General features: G+C 32.8%; 1 protein-coding gene across 1 annotated transcript in view; it reads left to right on the top strand.

Moving 5' to 3' along the window:
* LOC139525435 (low-density lipoprotein receptor-related protein 2-like) overlaps nt 1-22,514 on the top strand; it is a 53,962-nt gene that overhangs the window by 19,249 nt on the left and 12,199 nt on the right. Inside the window, exons 10-18 of the mRNA XM_071320761.1 lie at nt 3,204-3,329; nt 6,451-6,573; nt 7,065-7,190; nt 8,586-8,711; nt 9,221-9,346; nt 10,758-10,883; nt 12,865-12,990; nt 14,674-14,799; nt 16,884-17,009. Of these exons, the coding sequence (XP_071176862.1) occupies nt 3,204-3,329; nt 6,451-6,573; nt 7,065-7,190; nt 8,586-8,711; nt 9,221-9,346; nt 10,758-10,883; nt 12,865-12,990; nt 14,674-14,799; nt 16,884-17,009 (1,131 nt within the window). The remainder of the gene's footprint in view (nt 1-3,203; nt 3,330-6,450; nt 6,574-7,064; nt 7,191-8,585; nt 8,712-9,220; nt 9,347-10,757; nt 10,884-12,864; nt 12,991-14,673; nt 14,800-16,883; nt 17,010-22,514) is intronic.

Here is a 22,514-nt window from a genome sequence, read left to right as displayed (position 1 = left end):
TTACAAATGTATTAATGGAAATATACACATCTGTGTCAAAAAAATAAACAAAAAGGCGTTGTGGTTACTTTGTTTCACATCTTCTGAGCTTTTTATCACTTACTATGCGATATGGATTTTTCATATGTTGAAGTTCATATGTTGACCTAAAGCTTTTGATATCTACATCATTTAATCTCTGGCGTGGATTGGTCTCATTAACAATTTTCTTATTGTTATCAAAACAGTCGTAAATATAAAATATAAACAGTCAACAAAGCAAAACTATTGTTTTGAAATACAAAACATGATTTTTCTATTATAGGCAAGAGAGTCCCTTTCTGAATTTGACCTTTTTTTGGAAAATAACGACATAATATGTTAAAGTCAAGTTATGTAAAATCGACTTCGGTCTTAGCTGATGTCAACATTACCTGCCAGAGTTGCGATGGCAGTTTGTTAATAATGAAATGGCCGCATACCTTTTTAGCTCACCTGGCCCAAAGGGCCAAGTGAACTTTTCTCATCACTTTGCGTCCAGCGTCCGGCGTCCGTCGTCCGTCGTCGTCCGGCGTTAGCTTTTACAAAAATCTTCTCCTCTGAAACTACTGGGCCAAATCAAACCAAACTTGGCCACAATCATCATTTGGGTATCTAGTTTAAAAAATGTGTGGCGTGACCCGGTCAACCAACCAAGATGGCATCCACGGCTTAAAATAGAACATAGGGGTAAAATGCAGTTTTTGGCTTATAACTCAAAAACCAAACCATTTAGAGCAAATCTGACATGGGATAAAAATGTTTATCAGGTCAAGATCTATCTGCCCTGAAATTTTCAGATGAATCGGTCAATCGGTTGTTGGGTTGCTGCCCCTGAATTGGTAATTTTGAGGAAATTTTGCTGTTTTTGGTTATTATCTTGAATATTATTATAGATAGAGATAAACTGTAAACAGCAATAATGTTTAGCAAAGTTAGATTTACGAATAAGTCAACATGACCAAAATGGTCAGTTGACCCATTTAGGAGTTATTGCCCTTTATAGTCAATTTTTAACCATTTTTCGTAAATTAAAGTAATCTTTTACAAAAATCTTCTCCTCTGAAACTACTGGGCCAAATTAATCCAAACTTGGCCACAATCATCTTTGGGGTATCTAGTTAAAAAAAAATGTGTGGCGTGACCTGGTCAACCAACAAAGATGGCCGCCACGGCATTAAAATAGAACATAGGGGTAAAATGCAGTTTTTGGCTTATAACTCAAAAACCAAAGCATTTTAAGGAATCTGACATGGGTTGAAAATGTTTATCAGGTCAAGATCTATCTGCCCTGAAATTTTCAGATGAATCGGTCAATCGGTTGTTGGGTTGCTGCCCCTGAATTGGTAATTTTGAGGAAATTTTGCTGTTTTTGGTTATTATCTTGAATATTATTATAGATAGAGATAAACTGTAAACAGCAATAATGTTCAGCAAAGTAAGATCTACAAATAAGTCAACATGACCAAAATGGTCAGTTGACCCGTTTAGGAGTTATTGCCCTTTATAGTCAATTTTTAACCATTTTTCGTAAATTAAAGTAATCTTTTACAAAAATCTTCTCCTCTGAAACTACTGGGCCAAATTAATCCAAACTTGGCCACAATCATCTTTGGGGTATCTAGTTTAACAAATGTGTGGCGTGACTTGGTCAACCAACCAAGATGGCCGCCACGGCTAAAAATAGAACATAGGGGTCAATTTTTAACCATTTTTCGTAAATTAAAGTAATCTTTTACAAAAATCTTCTCCTCTGAAACTATTGGGCCAAATTAATCCAAACTTGGCCACAATCATCTTTGGGGTATCTAGTTTAAAAAATGTGTGGCGTGACCTGGTCAACCAACTAAGATGGACGCCACAGTTAAAAAATGGAAAACAACACGTTTAATAATTTATTGCGTCCGAAGCGCTTTTCTGGATTTACCTTCATCAGGAACGCTCAAAGCCAAACATTTGAAATCCGAAAGATGGGTAAGTACCGAAAATCGTTGAAGAGCTATATGTCAAAAATACCTAAAATAAATAGCCAAATTCATCTAAAGCCAACTTTGCCTGAGGGAGTTGAAACCTTAGTTTTATAATAATTTAAAAATTTATAAACGGACACTTAAAAAATAGAACATAGGGGTAAAATGCAGTTTTTGGCTTATAACTCAAAAACCAAAGCATTTAGAGCAAATCTGACATGGGATAAAAATGTTTATCAGGTCAAGATCTATCTGCCCTGAAATTTTCAGTTGAATCAGTCAACCCGTTGTTGGGTTGCTGCCCTTGAACTGGTAATTTTGAGGAAATTTTGCTGTTTTTGGTTATTATCTTGAATATTATTATAGATAGAGATAAACTGTAAACATCAATAATGTTCAGCAAAGTTAGATTTACAAATAAGTCAACATGACCGAAATGGTCAGTTGACCCCTTTAGGAGTTATTGCCCTTTATAGTCAATTTTAACCATTTTTCATAAATCTAAGTAATCTTTTACAAAATCTCCACTGAAACTACTAGACCACAATCATCTTTGGGGTATCTAGTTTGAAAAATGTGTCCGATGACCTGGCCATTCAACCAAGATGGCCGCCACGGCTAAAAATAGAACATAGGGGAAAAATGCAGTTTTTGGCTTATAACTATGAAACCAAAGCATTTAGAGCAAATCTGACATGAAGTTAAATTGTTAATCAAGTCAATATTTATCTGCCCTGAATTTTTCAGATAAATTGGACAACTGGTTGTTGGGTTGCTGCCCTCCAATTGGTAATTTTTAAAGAAATTTTGCCGTTTTTGGTTTTCTTGAATACTATTATAGATAGCGATAAACTGTAAACAACAATAATGTTCAGCAAAGTAAGATCTACAAATAAGTCAACATGACCTAAATGGTCAATTGACCCCTTAAGGAGTTATTGCCCTTTATAGTCAATTTTTAACAATTTTCATTAATTTGGTAAATTTATGTAAATTTTTACCAAATATAGTTCTCTGTTACTAATGGGCAAAGTTCATTATAGATATAATTGTAAGAAGCAAAATCGTTCAGTAAAGTAAGAACTTCAAACACATCACCATCACCAAAATACAATTTTGTCATGAATCCATTTGTGTCCTTTGTTTGATATGCACATAAACCAAGGTGAGCGACACAGGCTCTTAAGAGCCTCTAGTTTATATTATTCTTTGCAGCTCTTCCTTGTGAAAACAACCAGGTCAAGTGTGCGAATGGTCTTCAATGTGTCTATAATTCTTCTTTTTGCGATGGATCGACACACTGTTCTGACGGTTCTGATGAAGATGAAGTGATGTGCAACGGTAAATCCCACTACCCTTTTCATATACCAAAGTTACCATTATTAAATGTTGTAGTTTTGTTTGCATGTAGAACATAACTTGAACGTTGAGTGCGTTTGGGTTGTCGATACAATCTAGGGAAAAGGATAAGTGAAAAGATCGTTCCTTTCTAAAACAGGAATCAACTTAATCGCATACTTCAAAAACGTGATTATCATATTTTTTTTCCTGCTAACTATGCCAAAATAAAATAACAAACCATATATTTACCTTTGGGAGGAGTGTTGCGTGTGTTGATTTTTACTTTCTTAGATAAAACATAAGAAAGTACACCACTTATGTAAGGCCCCATTGCTGTTCATGTAAAATTATTTTATTTCAAGAAGACACAGCTCTTTTGTTTAATGTTCAAACAGAGTTACAACCATTGCATGTACAAAACAACACTTTATGGGGCATTGAACTTACAAAACGCAACATATATGTTAATGGCGTATAAGAAAGTACTGGTTATCGGAACTTCGGATGTACCAAAACTGATACTGACCAATGAAACCTCTTTTAGAATTTAATACAGGTTTTTTTTTTCATTCAAAATTATTATGAGTCAAAAAAGGTTATTCAATATCACCAGTCACTCAGCTTTCATTTGTTACCAACAGCACCTAATTATTCTGCATATTTTAAAAGCTACACTTATGCGAAGGAATTAGTTTGTGTTAGTTATGTGTTCAAATTCAAATAGCAGTGTAACATTTTTTTTAAATTTTATAACCCATAATCGATTGCAAAATACAAACGCCAGCTTTACTGATGTGGTTGTATAATTATATAGGCATGGAATCCTAGTGCCTCTTATTAGTCTAAGTACTGAACTGTCATTAAACATTTGTTGTTTTGATTTATCAGGACGGTCTGTATAATATTTTGTCTGCATCAACCAAAAATAACAATTTTGTACTTTGTATTATATTTGATGAAACGGTATCATAAATCATTAAATGTGTTACGATAGTATGATATAAATGACAGCTTCATGTATATTGGTACTCAATGACTTCAAACAATTCCCAAATCAAGCGGAATAATCAAAAGACAAAGGACATCAAACGGTTTGATAATAACTTTCATATATACCTTACCCGTTTTAGGCATTTTTATTTTTATGGAGGATAATAACTAGTTTTTATAGCTATTTAAATCTCTTACTTATATGACAATCGCATCAAAATCCGTATCCATTTAAAAATATCATATCTATGATTATGATAAAAATATTAAAGTTGTATAACGTAAGGGTACCCAAATTGCACCGAGTACCCAAATTGCACCTATTTAGAAAAAATAGCAACGGAAATCATACAAGATTTCCTAGAGACTAAACAATTTGTCTTTTTATGATTTGATACTATGCACGTCTTTCAACATAGGTAAACATATTTAGATATACACAAAACGTTCACTGTATTTATCAACAGATGGACTGTTTACTGAAAAAGCAAAATGTACGAAAACGTCACCATGCGACGTCATCAAAACGTCATCTTTTTAAAATTAGCAAACACAATATATTATAAGTATCCATTTCGTAAAATATGAAGAGTAAGCATGGACTAATATCCAATTGTTCAAAATATTTGAAGAAATTAAACAAAAGCTCGGTTATTAGACTTTTGACGATGTGAATTTAAGCATGGATGCAATTTTGGTACTCCTCATTATAGAATCATGGATAGTTTGGAGGTTGATTCAAACCCATTTTTTTATGACTCAATATCGATTCAAAATTATATTGGTGTACCTATACAATAAAGAAGGATAGGGCTACAAAATAAACACAGTATGGACATTTTTTTCTTGATCATAAAAAAACGTAGGTGAAAAAACTGTCAAAATAGGTGCAATTTGGGTACCGTCACGTTACATATGTCATTATGCAGAAGTTAACGGAATGATTATAAATGATTCAGAACATTATCAATTTTATGGTAGCATCATGTACCATCACAACATGATGCAAAAATGTTGTAATAATTGTAATAATACCAGAAAAGAACAACCAAAATGTGTCATTGTGTATACAGAAGACACAATGTAAATAGATACGAAAATTCATACACTCAACGTTGAGGCTGACAAATTAGAATTTAAATGTTGGTACGGTGTAAAAACATTTATTATAAATTTAAGCAGGTAAATTTAAATCCTGTGCGTCTTGGATCATTTAAATCTGATTAATCTAGAAAATCAGATAATAACATCGTTAATGACAATTGCTTTTGTGATAGCATTGCTGACGATTATAAAAAAAGGTCTACGCGTGCAGAAGGTGGTGGGCTGGACAATACGAGTGGACGGCTGAGCGTTATTTAAATGCATGCGATTCTGCATTGATTTTACAAAGTATGCCAACATGTTATTAGTTTTATTGTTTTATTACAGTTCCTAGAAAATTTAACTGTTCCTTCCGCTACTCCAGCACTAAGCTCTACAGAGTGGTTGAGTTATCTCTCGGGTGTATCCATTAGCTTCCAGCACAAAGCTTTACAGTCCGGTTGATTTATTTCTCGGGTGTATCCATAAGCTTCCCATGACTCCTAAAGTTTTGAAATACCTATTAGCATGTTCGGCATAATTATTTATTCAAAGTTTCATATGACATTAAAATTATTTGCAAGGTATTTTAAGGGCTTGCATGCCCCTAGAGGTGAAACATTTGTCATCTATACAATTTTGCCGAAGAATGATCTCAGGTATGAACTCCGTATCTCCATTGCCCTGAAACTCTACCACTTAAAACCTACAACCTCCCTAAAAAAATCAAACTAAAGTTTTGTAGGAAAATAATAAACTATATCTATATTTATTTTCTATATATCATATGATAAAATGTTATTGAATACTGTTCCATACGGGATATTTATAATTAACCTGTCTCCAATATATCAATGTAGTTTAAAACTTATATTCAATGTATACACATGTAATATATTTTATGTTTTGACACAGTCCCTGCATTTGTGTAACATGTCTAATAGAATAGTACTTTGAAGTACTGTACAATTGAACAATATGATTACTGTTTATGTTATGAAAGGTTATGTCTGATATGAACAATTCAGGATTTTAATTTTGTGTTTAGCATATGTTTGCCCAGAGGGGAAATGTGCTGATGGCCTACAATGTGTCGAAGACAAAACTTGCTTTTGTAATGGACATGCAGATTGTAACGATAGGTCAGACGAAGATCCAGGATTTTGTCAAGGTATTCAAAAACCTTTTTTTTCGAAAAGGTATTAGTTTCTGTTGTCGACAATGAGATATGCTGCTTATTTTATATACTCAGAATATCGATCAAATGAATTAAAGTATTATATTTCATATACAATAGTTCTTTCAAATTGTTATCAATCAAAATAACAAAACTGCAAGTGTTACCAAAAACCCGGTAACTTGAAAAACAACCATTTGACATGGTTATATATTCACTACGACATTTTGACATATCCGCGTTTTTATATTTAGTAATGTCCATTGATATTGATACTAAATACAATATTGTGTCCGATGTGGGAACTATCTCTTTTTAACAATTCATGTACTAAGAAAATGTATTGATGAAAAAATCCCAATAAAATAACAACTGTTCAGTGTCGAAAAATAGATACTTATATGATTGAAGTAACAAATTGTTCTCGCGCCTATATTTATCATCTGCTAGTATTTCACATTACATACATGTTTATATATATCTAGATTATAACTGCAGTGAATACCGTCAAAAATGTGCTGACGGATTACAATGTATCGGTGAATACAGTCTATGTGATGGACTTGACGATTGTACAGATGGATCAGATGAAGACCCAGACTTTTGTAGAGGTATGTTCTGAAGCAGTTGACTTTTGTTTTTTCAACATTATTATTCTTTTGCCTAAAGAAAAGTTATGTTTAACACATGAAACGTTGTTACAACATGTGTATATCATGTATATGTAGAATGGAACAATTTTGTTTTGTATAACGTCAACATTGTTTTTATACAGATTGACACATATTTGTTAAGAGGCCAGTTGGAGTACTCCACCGGGTGCGGGAGTTCTCGCTGCATTGAAAACCTATTCGTGGCCTTCGGCTCTTGTCTGCTCTAAATGTAAGTCGGATTGTTGTCTCTTTGACATATTCCCAATTTCTATTCTCAATTTTCATCTTTGACAATAATATTGTTAATTTTTTTGTCTGATGACTTAAGGATACATTTAGGTGAGGTTTTGGAATAAGTGTCAATGTTCAGACTCCTTGGTGTTTTTCAATACGATACAAGGTAAAATATTTTGCCGCATAACATCTATTTATCTTTTAACATAAGACTTCATAGCTCAGAAAATGTCACTTGACAAATTTAAGCAGATTCTTGATTTTCTCTTTTTTTATGTGAGACCCAAATAATAACAATGCAAATGTTAGGATAAAAGTCCGAGTCAGCCTTTTCCCGCCATATTTTATAGATCAAATGTCTCGAAAAGGAGCTCCATGACCTATCAATATTTTTAGCTTATTTTGAACCTTATCTAATAATCTTCCAGCTTAAAGTATTAATTTTGAATTCTAGATTAATTTAATTTAACCTGAGATCACCTAAGTACATCCTTGATCATCCTTCAATGGTGTAAATTTGATTTATAAAAAATACTCAAAATACCATTACACAATATTTTGTTCTCATTAAAAGAAGATAAACCTAACATATACAGTTATAGAAGGTAAATTTATATCATTTAAATTGCAATCAAACTAAGTGAGGCAAATGTACCCTTAAAATACAATGCCATAACCAGCACCAATTTTCTGCAAATTTTTCCTTTACTAAGTTTGATTCAGTTCATCTTCATATTTTCCAAATATCATAGATATAGGCAGATGTGGTGTGAGTTCCAATTAGACAACTCTCCATCCATTTATTTTTTTATAAAAGTAAACCATTATAAGTCAATGTAAGGCCTTCAACACGGACATGTACATTTAATATATAAAAGTAAGAAATACAAAACATCTTGCTTATAACACGCTCAAAATCATAATGATGATCAAAGGGATTCAAATATGTCAATAAATAATTTTTCGGTTTTTAAAAACTAATAAAACGACATATGTAATTAGTTTAAGCTTGTTAAAACTAGATAGTCCATGTAATACATTTGATTAGTTTGTTAACATTCGTATAGAAAAAAAACTATCCCTTATGCTTTAATATGAACACAATTCTTTTTTTTTCAGCAACGGAATGTGACAACGACAATGTGAAGTGTGAGGATGGCATACAGTGTATTTATAAATCAGACGTATGTAACAAATACACAGATTGTAAAGACAAATCTGATGAGGATGAAGATATGTGTAAAGGTGAGACATCATGCGTCAGGTTTCACTTTCATTTGTCAAAATTTAGAAGTTGAAAGTATATCAGTATGGTGACTTGTTATGAAAGGTTCCTTCCCTGTTTGGCATGTTCATAGTTCATTTCAATGTTTTCGTTATCATACAGTATGGTGATAGTCATAACTTCGAAAAAATAACAAAACTGCAAGTATTACCAAAAACCCGGTAACTTGAAAAAAAAACATTTGACATGGTTATATATTCACTATGACGTTGTGATATATCCGCGTTTTTATATTCAATAATGTCCATTGATATTGATACTAAATACAATATTGTGTCCGATGTGGGAACTATCTCTATTTAACAATTCATGTACTAAAAAAATGTATTGATGAATAAATCCCCTTAAAATAACAACTGTTTAGTGTCGCAAAATAGATACTTATATGATTGGAGTAACAAATTGTTCTCGCGCCTATATTTATCATCTGATAATATTTCACATTTCATACATGTTTATATGTATCTAGATTATAACTGCAGTGAATACCGTCAAAAATGTGCTGACGGATTACAATGTATCGATAAATACAGTTTATGTAATGGACGTAGAGATTGTACAGATAGATCAGATGAAGACCCAGACTTTTGTAGAGGTATGTTCTGAAGCTGTTAACATTTGTTTCCTCAACATTCTTATTGGTTTGCCTAAAGAAAAGTTATGTTTAACTCATGAAACGTTGATACAACATGTGTATATCATGTATATGTAGAATGGCGCACACTTCGCAAGAAAATTTTGTTTTGTATAACGTCAACATTGATTTTGTACAGATAGATACATATTTGTCTAGATGGCAGTTGGAGTACTCCAAAGGGAGTGGGAGTTCTCGCTGCATTGAAAACCTATTCGTGGCCTTCAGCCTTGCCTGCTTTAAGTCGGATTGTTGTCTATGACATATTTCCAATTTCTATTCTCAATTTTGTTTGTCGTTTTTTCGTCTTTGGCAATTACATTGTTTGGCATATCTTGCCAGTCTTTTGTCTGATGACTGTTCTTACGGATATACTTAGGTGAGGTTTTGGAATAAGTGTCAATGTTCAGACTCTTGGTGTTTTTCAATACGATACAAGGTAAAATATTTTGCCGCATAACATCTATTTATCTTTTAACATAAGACTTAATAGCTCAGAAAATGTCACTTGACAAATTTAAGCAGATTCTTGGTTTTCTTTCTTTTGATGTGAGAACCAAATAATAACAATGCAAATGTTAGGATAAAAGACCGAGTCGGCCTTTTCCCGCCATATTTTATAGATCAAATGTCTCGAAAAGGAGCTCCATGACCTATCAATATTTTTAGCTTATTTTGATCCTTATCTAATACTCTTCCAGCTTAAATTGTAAATTTTGAATTATTGATTAATTTTATTTAACCTTAGATCACCTAAGTACATCCCTCAATGGTGTAAATTTCATTTATAAGAAAAACTCAAAATACCATTACACAATACGTTGTTCTCATTAAAAGAAGATAAACCTAACATATACAGCTATAGAAGGTAAATTTACATCATTTAAATTGCAATCAAACTAAGTGAGGCAAATGCACCCTTAAAATACAATGCCATAACCAGCACCAATTTTCTGCATATTTTTCCTTTACTATGTTTGATTTAGTTCATCTTCATATTTTTCCAAATATCTTAGATATAGTAAGATGTGGTGTGAGTGTCATTGAGACAACTCTCCATCTATTTACTTTTTCATAAAAGTAAATCATTAAAGGTCAATGTAAGGCCTTCAACACGAACATGTACATTTAATATATAAAAGTAAGAAATACACTTTCAAAATCATAATGATGATCAAAGGGATTTAAATATGTCAATAAATAATTTTTCGGTTTTCAAATTTTTTTTAGACTAATTAAAACGACATATGTAATTAATTTAAGCTTGTTAAAACTAGATGTCCATGTAATGAATTGATTGGTTTGTTTACATTCGTTCAGATTAAAAAAAAACTATCCCATTGCTATAATATGAACACAATATTTTTTTCAGCAAAGGAATGTGACAACGACAGTGTGAAATGTGATGATGGCATACAGTGTATTTATAAACGCGAAGTATGTGACAAATACACACATTGTAAAGACAAATCTGATGAGAATGAAGATATTTGTAAAGGTGAGACATTATGCGTCAGGTTTAACTTTCATTTGTCAAGATTTAGATGTAGAAAGTATATCAGTATGGTAACTTGTTATAAAAGGTTCCTTCCCCGTTTGGCATGTTCATAGTTCATTTCAATGTTTTCGTTATCATACAGTATGGTGATAGTCATTACTTCGACCAAAATGTATTTTTTAGAATGAAAAGTGACTGTTGTTTTAAATTTGCCAGAAAGTAACTCAATATAAAGAAAAATGGCCTTATGACGAAGGACATAGGACAATACTGCATTTGCAATTGTAATCTGACATGGGGTAACAGAAATATGTAATTGTAAATAAACTCACCATAGATACCAGGATTGCAAGTGTATAATTGAACGTAATTAATTACAATTTCTCAAGTAATTGAATAATCTAATTCGGTAGGTCATATTTATGAAAGGCAAGGGGATAATAGTTACGACGTAAGGAACATATCCTATATCATTTGTGAAACGGTTATTCCATAACGATCAACCAACCCATGATTGCGTCTGTAAAATTTACGAAGGGATGATTTCAACTTCATCATTAGAACTCTTGGTTTTACAGCTTCCTTGTGAGCAGCAGCCCTCTATCAAGAAAATCATGATAGGAAATGCAAGCACGGGCATATCGTATCTATTGGGACATATATACCCCGTATGCAGGTGCTGCTAGAATGTTCCTACTAAGAAATGGAAAGTTCACAATGAGAAAGCTAAAATCATCTCTTTTGTCGTAGAGTTTTGTTTTCGACCGACCCTCATTGTCAATGTCTAGATGTTTTTCAAGATATGAGGCCGACTTAGCTGTATCTGCTGTATCCTTTATCTCTAGTTCGCTGGGGTAGATGCGTTCAACATTGTCCCCAAATTTTGAATAATTTATTGAAAGAACATCAGCTATATATCGGAAAGTAGAGTTAAAGGATATTGCTAACTTCTTATCTTTCTGCCTAAGAAGTTCCTGTATGAAGGCAGCCTTATGGTAATAAGGAAAAAGTCGGGAAGAAGAGGGACTCAATTGGTAACCTTTGGAATGCCGACAGTCTGTTGAAAAACACATCTTTCGAATGTAAAAAATATGTTGTCAATCAATAAATCAAGAATCTTGATAATGTCAGTTTCAGGAATTTGTTTAAGATACTTGCATTTACGTTAGGAAACAAAGCAATACCAACTCTTTTAATTTGTCTTTTAGTTTGGAATGTTGAATACTTGTGTAAAGTGTAGAAAGGTCAAATTTTATAATACTATTGCAAGATGAAAGATAGTTAGATTGTATGTACTCTAAAAGATCATTGAAATTTTTAAAGTATCCATATCTGATTCACGCAACATCTAGAATAGGCAGTTTCAAAATAACTTTGAATCCCGTTTTTTATTGCTGATAAAATAGATATGAATAATTTAGAAAGGGATTTCGTAGAGCACTTGAAAGACCCAGCAATATACTATTGTTTGTAAGGACACTTGTATAGTTTAAGAATCCAATACAGTGATGAAAGATTCAGTTCTTCATCTTTGGTTAAAATTCCAAAGGAACACAGAACAGACCTATGTTTATCCAGAATTTCCTTCTTGGTAAGTGTCGTGAGGGTATATGTAGAGTTTCCAAGTGAATTGTCAATACCTAATTCGTTGATCAGGCAGTTAATGTAATGAGTTTTACACACAAAAACGATGTGTTTGGAGCTTTATCTGTGGGGACAACAACATATTTTTTATGGAGGTAGGATAGGTGTTTTGCCACATTAGGGTCTTTAAAGATTGACGAAGCATGGACATTTGTAGACTAATTTAGTTTCTTAATTCTGATTTGTATCAACGACCTTACCGCCTTAATCCATTGTGTCTACGTCTTCCTTCTCGCCCTTAACCCATTGCCTGGCATAATTCTCCACTGAAGCTTGGTTGAATAACATCCTATTTTGAAAAGGTGTTCTTTATGATAAATGTATCCACCAATTACAGCTAGAGAGTGTGAATTAGGCGAGACAAAGTGTGCAGACAATTATCAGTGTATACACAAAGACAGAGTCTGCGATGGATTTACAAACTGTAATGATGAGTCTGATGAAGAAACAAGAACATGCGAAGGTACTTCTGATATTTGTTTACAACTTATGTACAACTATACTTTTTTTTTAATGTAAATCATTGTGTTTATCCATATACGCTTGACCATGTGGTTTCATTGTTTTAAGCCAACACATTTATTGTTTAGCTATCTTGATTTCTGAGTAACAAATAGAATATGTTTTTCACTTAGATATATCAAATTGATGTATTTTATGCAACTTCCCTCCTGGCATGTTCATATTTATGTATAATCAATGATTAAAACCAAAAGAGTTGCAAAGGAAAATTGCTACGCACCACTTTTAAAATGCTAAATATATGAACCTAAATATAGTGACGTTCCCTTGTCACCATCTTACGGTGTTTATATATCACAACGTGTACGATTCGCTCGTGTATGTAACAACGTTTTAGATTTTAACGAGAGAAATATATGTTTTACTGAAAAATTATTACACCAGGGTTTTCGATATCACAAACTGGTAAAAACGTTTACTAAATTTTAACTGTGCACCACTTATTGCAAACCTGTTTTTGTATTGTTATGAGTAACAATTTATGACTAAAATAAGCAAAAACTCATCGAAACAAAAGTTGAGACAAAACTTTAACATTACAGCACAAAAATGTCAGTATTCACCTCATAAGCTTACAAAACCTTTAAATAGACTTATTAAGAAGGGATATAGTTACGATAATGTTGTCAGGTCATTAAAGATTTATGTTTTGGCTTTAATATTGATTCATTTATAGGGTTTTTGTATCGGAACACATTTATTTATAAACCAGTTGTTGGCATGACACGGGTTATGTTCTTCTCATATATGTTATGATGGGATGATACTCAACCACTAACGGGAGGGATTGTGCTTGATATTCACATTATGGAGACATAATCTTTCAAACAGTTTAATCAAAGTCTGGAGATGGCATGTCAGTTAACTGCTAGTAGTCTGTTGTTATTTATGTATTATTGTCATTTTGTTTATTTTCTTTTGTTACATCTTCTGACATCGGACTCGGACTTCTCTTGAACTGAATTTTAATGTGCGCATTAGTATGCGTTTACTTTTCGACATTGGCTAGAGGTATAGGGGGAGGGTTGAGATCTCATAAACATATATAACTCCGCAGGAGTTCGAAGTCAGGAGCCTCTGGCTTTTGTTAGTCTTGTATTATTTTTAATTTTAGTTTCTTGTGTATAATTTGGAGTTTAGTATGGCGTTCATCATCACTGAGATAAGATATATATTTGTTTAGGGGCCAACTGAAGGACGCTTCCGGTTGCGGGAATTTCTCGCAGACCTTTTGGTGACCTTCTGCTATTGTCTGTTCTATGGTAGAATTGTTGTCTCTTTGGCACATTCCCCATTTCCGTTCTCAATTTTATATTACAATAGAGAACTTATTTACTGACTTTATAACTGAATCGTTATTATCGTCAAATCTGATGATTGCATAAAAGCCATTTTCAAAAGTAAAACATACAAAAAACAACAGTACCGAGCTGCATGGGAAATTCAAAACGGGATGTGACTCATAAAAGGCAAATGTAACGCTCAAACACATCAAACGATTATAACATTCAAGTTATCAGTGTTGTAATAAAAGTTTAGTATGTTAAAATATATAAATCTTCACATTCGACAACATATACCGATTATCAATATAATGGATAGTTCTGTTTATTGTCTTTACAAGAATACAATTGTTCGGATGATAGAACTAAATGTGCGGATGGACTACAATGTATTCGTCAAGAAGATATCTGTGAAGGTAAAGACGATTGCCGTGATGGTAGTGATGAAGATAGACAAAAATGCAAAGGTATAATACACCCATCATCATAAAGGAGGAAATATTCAAAAATATTTTGAACGATAGTTTTATTTCTCATCATCCCTATTCATGAATGGGTGTCGTTTTTTCCAAATTTTGTGACATGCTTGTTTTTGTCTTTTTTTTTAATCTTTATTCATGCTTGTTTTTGTGTGTTACAATGACAACCCCACTACTTACAGTTTAAAATATGTTGCGATTAAATGTAAATGTCAAAGTATCATTGTATTAAGGAGGCTCGAGGATATAAAATGTTCAGAAAAAAAATAAACGTTTCGTTTTTTTCATTATATTTTATTTATTACTTTTTATTAGTTGATACTTTATCACATGGTACAAAAATCATTCAAATAATTCAATTCGTTTTGGCCCCAGATGACTTTTATATTGAAAAAGCTTAAAATTATCTCCCTTTGGTAAAACATGCTATGTTTTGGCATTAAGTGCCAGTCTGCCTAAGAATCAGGCAGTGGTGAAAATATGACCAAAAAACCCCACCCAATTTGACTTTGATTTCAGTTCATAAAATGTAGTTATGCACAAAAATAACATTCATTTCTGTTTTTTGTTCTGGTAATAGAAGATACAATTTGGTTGAAATGCACTAGAAATGAACAAATAAGGGGAGATAACTCTGTAATTTGCTATCATTCTAACCAATTTTCTAACCAAGTTATTTGATATTACCAGACACACACAAACGAAAGACCAATTATTTTTAACTCAGGATGATGATTAGTATTAAATAGCATGATTAGCTCGGTGGGTTTTTTCTGATCATGTTTTGATTTTTACCTAAATTGCCTGATTCTTACAAAGACTGGCACTTAACATACAAATATCTTTTTTTTTACTCATCTTTTACCTATATTTGTTATTATTATTTTCAAATAATCTGTAACTAAACTAAACTATTTCAAAATTTGATCGATTTCTGTAAACATCAGTACGTTGATGGTTTTCTGTAACAAAAGAAGAAGTATAAGATAAAGTTCATTTATAGAAAAATATAGCGATATCCTTTATTAAAAAAACAAAATGATTTAGACCCGCAAGCCCCTTAACAAATAAAACTGTACCTAGAAATATGCAGTTTTCCTGTCATTGTATCTCGATACCAGACTTATTCCTACTAGCATGATATTTTCACATCGTTGTTGATAAAGATCGAGTATTCAAGGCTCAGAAATACAAATAGTGTTCGTTTTATCAGAATACAAAGGTTGAATTTTCTGACAGTTTTAAATTATCCTGGGAATATCTAAGAACCATTGCGAAACAAGAATGTTTCACTTTTTTTATAGAAACACTGCATGCCAAAAGTATATCTTGTTTATAATATTTTTATGTTCCACGTAGGTTTATATTTTTTCACTTGTATAACTTAAATACTTTGACTATAATATCTTTTTTAATTCCTTGTTGAATGTATCTATCTTTCTATTAATTACATTATTGCTACATGCATTGTTGTCTAATGACACAACATTGGTTTACGTGCTTAATGATAATTCTAGTCAAAATACGTCAAAGTGTGATACATTTGTCCTCCTCCTTAATATAATTGTAATTAGTGTCTGTAAGCATGAATAAATTGACGACCTTTCAATGCAAGAGGAAATCAGCTTAAGTTAGTCTTATATGTATGATTTATTAGTTGTTAGAGGCTTTTAACTAGCTGTCGGTTAACTGCGAGCACTCTCAGATCTGTTCCTAGTGTATTCATGTTGTTATAATGTACAGTACACGTCCACGTCCACTTGTATTTTTATCCTTCTGATGAGTAAAGTTTTGCCAACTGATTTTTATAGTTCGTTCTTATGTTGTACTGTCATACCACTTTCCCTGGTTAGGGAAGGGTTGGGATCCCGCTTACATGTTTAACCCCGCCACATTATGAATGTGCCTGTCCCAAGTCAGGAGCCTGTTATTCAGTGGTTGTTGTTGGTTTATGTTTTACATATTTGTTTTTCGTTCAATTTTTGTACATAAATAAAGCCGTTAGTTTTCTTGTTTAAATTGTTTTATATTGTCATTTCGGGTATTTTTTCTCATTTATTTATTTATTTCAGCAAGAGAATGTGGTTATGGTTTTCGAAAGTGTAATGATAATTATCGGTGTATAAATGAAGAACATTGGTGTGATGGACGCGATGATTGTTCATCGGGTGAAGACGAAGATCCCAATATGTGCTTACGTAAATATGCATCTTAGTTATACTGATGGTTATATTAGGTGCTGTGCTACTAAAACTTGATAACTGACCATTAACTCATTAGGGGAAACACATTAAAACATATAAACATTATAAAACAGTAAAAAAACCATATTGAACTCCAAGGAAAATTCGAAACGGCAAAACGAAAAGCTTAGACACTTCAAACGAATCAAAAACAACTGTCATATTCCTTATGTAGAAAACTGTAAACAAACAACAGTCAACATTGTAATATAACAATAAAATTTATAAAGTATCTAGATAGACATCTCCTTTAGTTAGTTTGTCATACATATTTACAGCGTAACACTTTTATATTTAGAAAATTGTGAATAGTGTCGCTTCTTGTGAACCTCTGATACCACTGAGTAGCAACCTAATAGCTTTCAATTATACTATAATGGGTCTTTAGATAATGATATAACATTATACATTTAACTCGATCTAACAATACACACACAAACAAACACACACATACACACAAACACACACAAATATATACACACACAAACACTTCATTTGTTATCTGGTTCTAGACATTGCACTTATTACAAAATGTTCAGCTTCACTTATATAAATCTTAAATATCAGACGTATGCTTTGGTAGTAATTGGTGAAATGTTGGAAATTCCATATGTTCTATTTTTTCAAACGCAAGTTAGAATACTACCAACTTTCTGTAATTGGATGTCTTATTTATCCGATACTTAGGTATATAAATTTTCTATCCGTCTCTTATAACAAATGTATGGAGAACACAACACATCGCAAGTATCTTCGAACCGACATTGAAATAAGCTTCGTTTTGTTATTAATATTATTTGAATAAAAGCAGAAACATGCATTCAAATAAGATCATTTTAGATCTGTTCAATCTAGTCTATAGCCAGACACCCTATTGACCGTATCCCCCTTTATTAAATTCATTTGATTCCCTCGGGTGTTTTCTTTTTACCTTCAATTTTAATCTGCTAAATGAAATAATACGTTAAACGGCAAACTACAGTTGCCTGTCACTGCTGGTAGGTTTATTATCAGGGGTCTGTTGTTCAACTTGTCGTTCAACTAGTCATATGATTAATTTTAACGAGTCGTTAAAAGTCAATCACATGATATAAATGCAATGATTAAATTTTGTTGTTCAACAATTTTTTATCATTTTATAATTTTTATTCATATGATTAATATAGGGTAATAAGCAAGTGTTCCCCACAACATACACAATGCATTGTAAATCAGGGCTTATAACTTCCTTTTCTGGATTCTCTCCTCCTTTTAACCCGGGAACCAATTATGCTACTCGTCTTGCTAACTTGTTTCTTTATTTATATGAGGCTGACTTCATACAGGAACTTTTTAGGAAGAAAGACAAGAAATTAGCAGTATGCTTTAACTTTACTTTCCGCTATATAGATGATGTTATGTTTTCTGACTATATAATTTAAAATTCGGTGTCTATGTTGAATGCATATATTCCTTCGAACTTAAAACAAAGGATACAACAGATAAATTTAAGTCTGCATCATATCTTCACTTACATCTAGAAATTGACAATGATGGTCGGTTGAAAACCAAATATTACGACAAAAGAGATGAGTTCAGCTTCCTTATTGTGAAATTTCCATTTCTTTGAAGCAACATTCCAGCAGCGCCTGCGTACGGACTATACATCACCCAGTTAAGACGATATTATAAGGCTTGTATTTTCTATCATAATATCCTTGATAGAGGGTTGCTGCTCACAAGGATGCAATTAAACCAAGACTTCCAAGTGGTGATGTTGAAATCGTCCCTTCGTAAATTTTCGGACGTTGGTTGGCCGTTATGGAATATCCGTTTCACAAATGACAACGGATATGTTCCAATTGTCGTAACTACAATCCGGTGCCCCTTTCCGTGAATGTGGCCTACCTTATTAGACCTATCACTGGGTTTGTACTAATATGCGCAACACAACGGGTGCCAATTTGGAGCAGCAACTACTTACCCTTCCGGAATACCTAAAATCACCCCCAGTGTTTGGTAGGGGTTTTGTTTCCCAGTCTTTAGTTTTCTATGTTTTGCTTTTTGTACTACTGTTTGTATTTTCTTTTTAAGCAATGGCATAGTCCGTTTATTTTCGACTGATGATTTTAAATGTCCCCTTGGTATCCTTCGCCTCTCCTTTGCATAGATTTTATCTTTCATGGAATTTGAGTGTTTTAGATTTGACAGCAGATAATTAGAAGTCTTTGTTTAATATATATATATCAACATTATAATGGGTCCTTCAAACACTTGTATTTGCTGTTGTTAATTTAGTACAACTCGATACAGATTTCACGTATTTTGTTTTTGATAATTGATGAAATCGTCGTATTGTAACATTCGTGAAATATACGGACTGTTGACGCTTTGCTGAGGAATGCTTTCTTTCACGTCTGCATTTCTTTCAAATATGGCATGCCAAGTTTTAGATAATTATTACGGTTGATAAAAAGTAAGGAACTGTAACAATAACATACATTGGTGACTACTTAAACTTGAAAATTGAACTTTGACGACTTAAAGATACATACCCTGCCTTCAGCTTTCAAAAAAACAATAAAAAATAGCAAAGGAATACATCGTGTATTTGCATGGGTTGTTTGTCTAATAATGATGATGATGGAGGAATGATTCATGTTCAACGCGGGAAATGAGATACTTTTTAAGATTAGAACATGTTAATGCAATATGAATATTAACCCTACTTTGCACCAGACTGACAGCCTGAGCCTGATTTTTGACGTGTTTGTACACAATTAACAGTGCTCAAAAAGACATATCATACCTCCTCAGACCCGTTATTTTGACTATGAGCCGACTAGCCTATCCTATTATCCATTAATGTCGCGTGATTAGCGGAATCGCACCATATACCAATTTCAAAGTCTTTGGTTTGACCCGGCTGGGGTTTGAACCCACCTCCTACCGCTCTTTAGACGAACACGAGACCACCGAGACGGTGTATGTTAGTCTCATGTAATAGTTTGTGGTGAAGAAAGTTGTATAAGTATGCAGAAAAGGATGAATATTTCTCTTATTTTCAAATCACAAGAAACATGCATGTTTATGTGAATTAATTAAGTTTTAACCAGTCAAACTAAAACAAAAAAAACACGATGATGTCTCCGCGTAGTTTTATTTTTTTTATTGAAAATCACACTATCAAATAACGACCTCATAGGAATAATAAAACGATGGTTATTTTTTTCAGTTTTATCTCAACTGTAACGATCATTACTTGCATAATGTTAGAACATTACATGGTGAAATCTATATGTTGAAAACTACATGTAAATACTATAGGGATGCTGCATGCTCTTGGTGCATTTTATATATATCATGTCTTACTTAGACCTTGTGCGCTTTAACGGAGACATGGGAGAAGCAGTGTTCAGTGTTAAAAAATCAAAGATATATTGATGATATGAATGATTGGAAAGTTTTGTGCTTCCTGAAGATACTAGTAAAAGTCTCCTTTATATGAGTAAAACATCCAATATGGCTTCTGTAGTAATAAAAAAATGGTTTCGGCTCGAAAAATGCGACGTTTTAGAGGTATTTATCCCCTATGAGATTTTAACAAAGATCAGCTCTGAAAGCGTCTTAGATTTAAAAGACCATACGGGGTATACCACTTTTGTTGAAAAAAATCCCTGTCTATCTGACTTAGGTTTCCCAAATTCTGAGTAACAGGTGCTTGTCTTTGTATATCGTGTCAGCTGAGAAATATGAGACGTTTTTTTCACTTTACATTATACTTAATCACTGACAGAAAACACTTACTAAAGTATTTTTTTTATTATAAATAGTTGTAGCCTGCTGGTATATGTGGTATAGACATGATATAGTTGTCTCACTGTATCCTTCTTTGACTCACAGTTTTTACTAAAGAAAATAAATATATGATAGAATAAAACTACGCAAAAAAATTATTATCGTACGGTGCGAAGTATCTGTGGGCAGAACTATCCCATTTAAATGTACCTGTGTTAGCAGTAAGGTAAAGGGCATTATAAAATGTGATAATATTTGAACTTCGAAAAACAGGAAAATTAGTAAAGACTTGCTTTGGAAATAACTTATGGCCTGTTCATTTATGCTGTGGTAAGATTTCTGGTTCTTCATAATTTGTTGAAGGATACCGCACAATAACGAATCCGTGTTTACAATCAGAACTGCTCAGAAAGTGATAACATACAACCTGCCAAATTGTGCAATTTCTATTTGTTATCAGATTACCATTGTATGTATCCCTCCGATCCTTCGCCTTGTCTCGTCTAATCCCATTCCAAATGTTGTTTCAACTTCAATCCTAAAAAAATTATTGGTGTTTCTTTTAAATCTAAGACGCTTTCAGAGCTGATCTTTATTAAAATCTCATAGGGGATAAATACCTCTAAAATGTCGCATTTTTCGAGCCGAAACCATTTTTTTTTATTACTACAGCAGCCATATTGGATGTTTTACTCATATAATTAAAAATGCATACACCCTCATGGAATAAATCTAACGATAGGTTTAGCATTTTTAACATCGCATTTAATTTAACGACAGGTTGAACAGCACTCTAATCATATGATTATATTTAATCGAATGTTTAGGAAATGTTTACGACTCGTTCGTATTAACAACAAGTTGAACAACAGATTCCTGATCAGAAGTCAAGTGTTTAGGTATAGAAATAAGTACCATACATTTTCCTACCATTTCCTGGTGATAAAAAAAAACTACCTAGAAACTAAAGGTCTTACTCCCTTAGATAAATATGACTTTACATAAACAGGTTTTTACTTTAGGTCTCCATTAGTCATATAGTTCTCATGCTTTTGAATTGATACTTCCTGGTTTCTATTAAACGTTCCTGATGTAGGTAAATAGCTCTGAACGCAAGATATATTTGTGCTCATTCAATTTGTTTCTTATTTGAAAGTTTCGTATATAAACACTAAGGCTCATTTTTGAATGCACGGAACGTTATAAATGTGTGGCTTAATTTTGACTACACATTCAATGTTCTCTGTGCTTATGGAGTACGACCTACCAACGATCAAAACAAACAAAATATATACGGTAAACGATAATTTACTATTAAGATGACAACAGGCTTCCTAATTCTTACCCTTGCTTTTACGTTACTAATCATCACTTGACAAAACTTGACGAAAAATTTCATTTAGTTGCCTAATTCACTACAAACCATTAAAAGTCTGAAATGGCCTATATCTGTACTCGACTGTACTGATTTTTACTCGACCAGTCTGAATTCGTCTGAGATTTACTTGATAATACTCGACTGTAGTCTGAACCATACTTAACAGTCTGAATGTGTACTTGACCAGTACTTAACCGTTTTATACGAGTCTGAACTGTACTCGACCTAGTCTGAACCGTACTCGACCTAGTCTGAACCGTACTCGACCTAGTCTGAACCATACTCGACCTAGTCTGAACCATACT

This window comes from Mytilus edulis, chromosome 5, assembly GCF_963676685.1.
Source record: "Mytilus edulis chromosome 5, xbMytEdul2.2, whole genome shotgun sequence".
Taxonomy (NCBI): domain Eukaryota; kingdom Metazoa; phylum Mollusca; class Bivalvia; order Mytilida; family Mytilidae; genus Mytilus; species Mytilus edulis.
Note: the sequence above shows the minus strand (reverse complement) of the source record. Positions and strands in the feature narration are given on the sequence as shown.